Raw genomic sequence first — 8,315 nt, forward strand, 5'->3', positions numbered from 1 at the left:
TAAGAGAGGATGGTGGCGGCTAGGTTTTGTTTCCTTATCAATTCAATCTTCAGGATAGAGGGGACATGAGTTGGGGCCCTGGGAGGAGAACGGGTAGTCCATTAGCTAGGTTTAGTGGTTTTTTTTTTTCTTTAATAAAATTCAAAACAATACCGTTCCGGACAAACCAAAATTAATGATACAGCATTAATTTTAAGATTTCGTATAATTAATAAAATATTGATGTCAATAATGTACATAACTAGCAATCGTTATTATGTTATGCCCTTAAATAAGTAATAATTATAAATTACTGATATTTATTAATCTATGAATCCCATATTATTATACTTATAATACCTATACATATATGTTAAAATCATAACTGCGTAAAAAAGCCATAACTTATAATAGCTATAGATGTTTATATTAGTATCCGTATAGATATTTTTAAATAATATCTTTATTACTGAACATAATATTATTCTTATGATAATTTCTCATATAATGTTTCTCATATATATTATCTAACTCGCTTAGCGCTTTTTTTTTGTTTTTGAAAAATAAAAATTTATCAAAATTAACCAAAAAATAATAGTTAAAAAATTAAATACAAATAAAAAATAGTCAAATTATAATATAATTACTTTTGTAGTATTATCCGTTCTCTTTATTTTAGAATTATGTTGGACTATAAATTTTTATTATTCATGATTCTACTGTTACTTATAATTAATTTTTTTATTTATTTTGTCTTTTTTTTATAGGATTATAGTTTATTTTATTCAAATTTTTTATCATAAACGTAGTATACAATAATTTTTAGTTACAAATTTTACAAAGTCACACTAAAAATAAAAAAATTAAAAGAAAACAAAGAAAGAGTGCATCAAAGTATAAAAAAAAATCATCAGACAAGTAAAATAATAAAAATTTCATAAAACCAACAACATATATCATATAAACAAAAAAATACAATAAAACCTAAATAAAATTCATATGCATAAAAAATAAAAAAATATCATACATAACATAAATATAATATAATAAAAGATAAAACAAAAAGAAGTCACATAAACAAAAAATTATAACCGTAACTATTATAACGCTGCATTTTATTAATTAGTTCAAAAGGAGGAAAGAACAGAGATTTATCATTTGTTAAAGTATAATTAAAAATGGTATTTAACAATAAAATGTATAATGGTTAATAATGAAGTAATGATTGATAAATCCAAAATGAAACTGTAAGGGACCTTTTATTCCAAATTAAAAGGTGGTTGAAAATAAAAAATAAATTATTGATAATAACATAAAAACAAAACAATTTCAACCTAGTTGCATGACACCTAAACAATAATTTAGTTAAAATAAGTAGAAGTAATAACATATTTAATAAATGACATTAGTTACACATTGTTCACTTTAAAGTACGTGGACAAACTTTAATTGGTTTCTCATGTTTTTTTACGTCACTATTAATTGGTTTGATGTATTTTGATACTATACTAGATATTGATAAAATCTGGATTTCAAAATTACGGAGTAGTGTGGAATATAGGCAAGGACTGAACCATTTTTTAGACTTTGCGTTTGCGAATGCATCCTCTGATGGCATGATAAAGTGTCCATGTCCTAAATGCGGGTTTCAACTTATGCAAACAAGAGAGGATGCGTACGACCATCTGTTGTTACGACCATTTCCCGCTGGATATACTATTTGGGTGCGTCATGGTGAGAAGCCGGTTGAAGAGAGGCCGGGATTGGGACGAGTAGATGACAATCTGATATCTCAAGTGAATCAGATGCACCAAATGGTGAACGAGGCATTCAATTTCCCGATCCAACATGGGAGTGAGGACATCACAACAATCGAACATGCAGAAGATAATGAAGACGTGTTACCGAGCCTGTATGAAGGTCCAAGTCGCGCGGCGCGGGATTTTAACGATTTACTGTCAGATGGAGAACAAGAGTTATATCCCGGATGCTCAAAGTACTCCAAATTGTCATTTTTAGTGAAGCTTTATCATATCAAGTGTATGTGTGGTGTGAGTGACAAGGCAATGACAATGATTCTTGACTTACTGCGGGACGCATTCGAACAAGCAAAACTTCCAAAGACGGTGTATGAAGCCAGGAAGACAATAAGAAAGCTGGGTATTGAATACGCTAAGATAGATGCTTGTCCAAATGATTGTATGTTGTACCGAGGTGATGATGCGAACCTCACTAGGTGCAAGAAATGTGGGTGTTCAAGATGGAAGCAGAAGACTAAAAAGGGTTCTATTCTTAGGCTCAACGTACCAGTGAAGAGAAATGGAAAACTTATAGCAGCCAAGACCCTTCGTTACTTTCCCCTCATACCACGACTGCAACGGTTATTCATGTGCAGCAAGACATCGAGTGATATGTTATGGCATAAACAAGCGTCGAATAACGATGGTTTTCTTAGGCATCCAAGGGACGCTGAAGCATGGAAAAAATTTGATGCAAAGTATACTAATTTTTCAGCGGATCCGCGCAATGTTCGCCTGGCCTTGGCGAGCGATGGGTTTAATCCCTTTGGGAATATGAGCACAAAGTACTCCATCTGGCCTGTGATTCTTATTCCGTACAATCTACCACCTTGGATTTGCATGAAGCAGACATCTTTCATTCTATCCACGCTTATTCCTGGGCCGAAAATGCCGGGTAACGACATAGATGTTTATTTGCAGCCTTTGATAGATGAGTTGAAGCAATTATGGGATGGCATTGAAACCTATGATGCCAAAGAGGGAAACACTTTCAAGATGTGTGCGGCACTAATGTGGACTATCAGCGACTTTCCAGGATTGGGAAACCTATCCGGCTGGAATACGCATAGTGGGTTAGCCTGTCCGACGTGTAACTTAGATGCTAAGCCACATCGGCTGAAAGACAGTCAAAAATGGTGTTTCATGGGCCATCGACGCTTTTTAAACCAGGGACACAAATACAGACTAGACCGGAATAGATTTGATGGCAGGTCGAAGGTAGAGATCCGCCAAAGAAGTTATCCGGAACAGATGTATTGAGGCAGCAGTCTAATGTGCACGTTTCATTTGGGAAGAGTTCAAGTGTGACATCTAAAAAAAGACGCAATGGCCAGGATGCGGATGAAGATGATTCACATTGGAAGAAGAAGAGTGTTTTCTTTGACCTCCCGTACTGGGAGGATCAGATGTTGCGTCATAACCTCGATGTGATGCATATAGAGAAAAACGTGTGTGACAATGTGGTCTTCACTATCTTAAACGATAGCAGCAAATCAAAGGACAATCTAAAAGCTCGCAGAGATTTACAATGCATGGGTATAAGGCCTGAATTATGGCCGGGGGAAGGTGGTAAATATCCTTCTGCAATATTTGCGATGTCAAATTCACAGAGGGATGTTTTCCTGAAGACTTTGCAGAATGTGATATTTCCAGATGGTTACTCTAGCAACGTTGCTCGTTGTGTTGATTTGCGACAGCGCAAGTTATTTGGGTTGAAAAGTCATGACTGTCATATTCTGATGGAACAATTACTCCCAATTTTGGTGAAGTTTTCTCTTCCGAGTCCGGTGTCCAATGTGATTGCAAATTTGTCGTCATTTTTCCGAGAACTTTGTGGGAAAGCCATAAACCCTATGCAGCTTGCTGAGCTTCAAAATCATATTGTGCAAACCTTGTGTCAGATGGAGATGATTTTTCCTCCATCCTTCTTCACCGTCATGGTTCACCTCACCGTGCATCTCGTTGATGAGGTTACTCTTGGTGGACCCGTACAATATAGGTGGATGTATCCAATAGAAAGGTTAGCTTACTGATAAACCCCTTTAGTACATTCAAATCAATTAATTGTGTATATACTGAGTATTTTATTGTATTTTTATAAAAGGTATTTAGGACGTCTGAAGCAATATGTTCGTAATAGAGCACAACTGGAAGGCTCAATTGCAGAAGGATATTTATCTGAGGAAATCCTGACTTTCTGTTCTAGGTATTTGGATAATATTGAGACTAGAATTAACCGACCCGGGCGAGTTGACGATGAGCCTGTTGACGTTCCTCACAATTCAGAGGAGAGTATCTTCCCAGCTATTGGCAAGGCATTAGGGGCAGTTTCGCATTTCGAACTCACTCCAATGTAAAAACATCAAGCTCATCGTCATGTGCTAGTCAACTGCGATGCCGTTGTTCCGTTCCTTGAGTAAGTATACGCATGTATTTCTAACACACCAACGTAACTCTTTTACCCTAGTTTCTAGTTGGACTAATTTTCTTCTCTACAATAAAGTACATTTAGGGAAAATACAAAGCGAAGCATGCGTCATCAGACAAGGTCCCCAGCTAAGATTGATAGTGTCGTCCATGCAGAATTTTCTCGGTGGTTCAATGCTCAGGTTGACAGAATACTAACCTGACCAATGTTTTTTTAGCCTGTAATTATTACACTTGAGTTATCTAATTCCGTTGTTGATTGATAATTAGAAGTTGTTAATTGATTTGAATGCCTCTAAAGCTAGTCTTTCTTTTAGGAGTTGATTAGGACTTGAGGAATCAAATTAATTCATCCACTTGACTTTCCTCCAGGGTTAGAGGTTAACTGAGTGGTAGCAATGAACAATTCTCATCACAATTGAGAAGGATAACTAGGATAGGACTTCTAGTTCTCACACCTTGCCAAGAGCCTTTTATAGTTGTTAGTTTACTTTCTTGCCATTTATCTTTCATGCCTCCTATCAAAACCCCAAAATAACTCATAACCAATAACAAGACACTTTATTGTAAGTCCTAGGGAGAACGACCCGAGGTTTGAATACTTCAGTTTATAAAATTAGGGGTTTTTTACTTGTGACAAACAATCTTTTGTATGAAAGGATTAGTGATTGGTTTAGAAACTATACTTGCAACGGGAATTCATTTGTGAAATTCTAAACCGTCAAAAATCTAATCATCACATACCAGAAAAACCAAATGTATAAGTTCCATGGCAATGAATAATACATAATCAATGAATGATATAGTAACTAGTAGAGACCTGTTAAGCAAACAAATAAAATTAAAAGCAACAACTAGTTAAAATTAATTGTAACTTTCTCATGCGTGAACGAAGATTACTCAAAGTTACATCATAATTTTTCATCAGACCTTCAATGATTTTCCCTTCATTTGTAGATTTTGAATCCCCTCTGCACAACTGAGACTCAACCTTCTAACAAACATACAAGGATAAACATGATTCATAGATTCAGTTTAACTACATATATGTGGTTCAACTTTTTAATAAATATTATATACGAGGATAAAAATAATTTGGTGGAACTACATCTAACCAAAATTTTGTAAGAGTAAGGGCTCCATGACTAAGTTTGAACTTTCACATGCTTTCTTGACATATGCTTTCTTTACATATGGTTCATCAGTGATGCTGCTTGACCTTATCTTTTGACATGTAAACATCAATGAAAATAAAGCAAGGAACACTAACTTTTTGCTGCATTATACCTAAGATTAGGATTGTTCTCTTCCAATAGTTTACCAACAACAATAGCACCCTCAACCCCCGCATTGATTGTAATTGTGTGCAGAGGAGTCTAGGATGTTTTTCAATACAATGGTACATGCTTCATTTATTTATTTGATGTTAAATTAAATTGAATCTGACAACAATTTTAACAATTTTGATTAGGTTAGATTGGGATTGGGATTGGGATCGAGTACCTTGCCGTACTTTTGAGAGAGGGCGCGCACTTCCTCCGCGATCTCAGATATGATATTTTGCGCCACCGCCTTGCCGTTGATTACGGAGCGACAGTGGCGCAAGTGTGATGGAGCGATGACATGCACGAGAGCAGCAGACCGATGAGCGGGGGCAGTAGAGCGATGACTGATACTCTGCGGCAGCAGAGAGGGAAGGTTGGTGAAACAATGGAGGTGAAATGGTGGGGTTAGTTAATTTTTGAGGTGAAATATATGAAATGAGGGACACAAGAAGTAAAAGCGGTTGTAATTTTTTGTTGATAAAAATTGACGGTAATATCGTCGATTTTAGTTAAATAAATAATCAACACTTTAACCGTTTATTTTATATAATAAATCTACACCATTAGTCTAATTTCAAAAAGAGATCTCCATCGTCTAAATTTATTGACGACAAAAGCTGTCGATATTATAGTTATCAAAATAGACGACTTGTTTGTCGATTTTTTTTAAAAAATTTTAACCCACTACTCTATCGGCAGTGTGACGATAAAAGGGAAGGTGTTAGAAGATTGCAAAAACAATAGACGATATGGCCGTCAATTTTAATATTTTATTTCTAATAATTTCTTTTTCATTTTATCGACGACAAGCAATCCAAAAATATCGAGAAAAAATCTGACCATCAGTTTTTGGTGTCGATAATTACACTATTTCTTGTACTGAATAGACATAGAAGCATATAAACGAACACTTAGCGTGCACATATATCAAAGATGTAAAATCAATGCAACTAAGTAAAAGTTGATAATTCAAATTCAAGTCAATGCTATTCAACTAAATTTCAGCAATAAAACAATTAGTTTTTTAACATCAATTCACACAAATTCAGCATATTCAACACAAATTCAACAACATTATCCATCAATTCAGTCAACTTCTAATACTTTCAACAATATAACACAAACTAATAATCTTAAAACTAACCTATCTTAACCACCTAAAATCCACTAAAATAAAAAATAACTCTAACTAAATTAACTAACTAAAATTAGAATAATAAAACAACTTAACCAAAACAGAATTTGAAGAAGAAAGAGAAACAAAGTTTAAAGAAAATTGGAATGCAGAACAAGGAGAGAACAGAGAAGAGGTGAAGATGCAGCGGCACTATGTTGTTGCTGGAGCTAGAGCTGGTGAAAGGGTGGTTGCCGAATGCTGGGCGCAGCAGCGGCGCGATGATAGTGGGGGCAACGGTGGTTTGACGAGACAAGGAGAAAGGAGAAGAGGGAAAGAAGGAGAAGAAGGAGGGGTCGGTAGTGAGTTGACAGCGACGAAGAGGGGCTATGATGGTAGTGGTCTCGGCGGTGGTGGCAGATAATGGTGGTGATGGAAAGAGTGGAAGAAGTGAGAGAGAGGGATGGTGATGATGGTGGTAAATCCCGAATGAGGGGGAAGAGGGTTCATAATTTGAATTTACGCCATATTATCGTCAGATTATTGTCGAAAAAATTCGACGGTACACCATTGCGGGTAACCAAAATGCAACATTTCACTAATTGGAGTTACCGTCGGATTTTTCCAACAATAATTTCGACGGTAAAGGATGCGCCAGTTTATTTTTTTTCCTCCAAATATTACCGGCAGATTTACCATCAGAAACCTAAATCCACTAGTAATTACTTAACCTTACGAATTCGACGTCGTTACCGCCAGTAAATCTGCCACTACTCTGTGACGCTAAATTCGACGGTACTCAATATTTTTTTATAGTGAAATAAATAAGAATAATAGAAATTCAAATTTTGTATTTTAGTCCAAATATTAGAAAATTTACATTTTTATAAACTTATGAATTTAAAACGAAATAATCAACAATTCCTAAAAATTCATTAAAAACAATCATTTAACTCATTAGCATCGAAAGAATTATTACCAAAATTTTTTATGTTAAAAAAATTAAGAACTATTTGTTCTACACTTAATTTTACAAATTATAGAAAAATGATAATTTAATTGATATAATATTTCAATTATTTTTCAAATTATATATTGTATAAATATAATTGATTTTTTATATAATATTAATTTTGATTTAATGGGTCCGACTGATATTTTTACCAATTAACTACTAATAACCTATCAGTATTTTTGCAAGTCCATTTTATTGATGAGTTTTTTTTTTTTGTTAGAGTCAATTTCTATAGTATTCCTAAATTGGTTTTTTTTTTTTTTTTTGTTAGAGTCAATTTCTACAGTATTCCTAATAAATTGGTAAGCTAAAAATTATTGTTTCGAATCCTAACACTTACTTAAGCAAACGAGTGAACTGACCACTAGATCGACCTAAGTTGGTTGTGAACTTTGACATTTATTCTCCTTATTATGTGAATCAAGCTAGTGGACTCCACGAACAAAAAAGAAAACAACTTAGTTGACCCAATGATTAATACTTCAAAAGGTTTTCATAGTCTATGCACACATCTCATGGACCCTTGACGATTTTCTATTCAAATAAAAGCCCAATAGATCAACACCGGATGAAGAAAAAAGAGCACTTCTCAGTTGGGTGAATCATTGGTGCCAGAGATTATTCGAGACTCCAATAGCAGACAACTATAACTATGG

General features: G+C 34.6%; 1 protein-coding gene across 1 annotated transcript; it reads left to right on the forward strand.

Annotated features, from left to right (window-relative positions):
• The first annotated feature begins 1,469 nt into the window (after nucleotides 1-1,469).
• Nucleotides 1,470-4,135, forward strand: LOC130975498 (uncharacterized). Its single transcript, XM_057900290.1, has 3 exons — nucleotides 1,470-2,996; nucleotides 3,113-3,798; nucleotides 3,883-4,135. Exons 1-3 carry the CDS (start codon nucleotides 1,470-1,472, stop codon nucleotides 4,133-4,135), a joined length of 2,466 nt encoding a protein of 821 aa, XP_057756273.1.
• Nucleotides 4,136-8,315: the final 4,180 nt, after the last annotated feature.

The sequence above is a fragment of the Arachis stenosperma genome, chromosome 1, assembly GCF_014773155.1.
Source record: "Arachis stenosperma cultivar V10309 chromosome 1, arast.V10309.gnm1.PFL2, whole genome shotgun sequence".
NCBI lineage: Eukaryota > Viridiplantae > Streptophyta > Magnoliopsida > Fabales > Fabaceae > Arachis > Arachis stenosperma.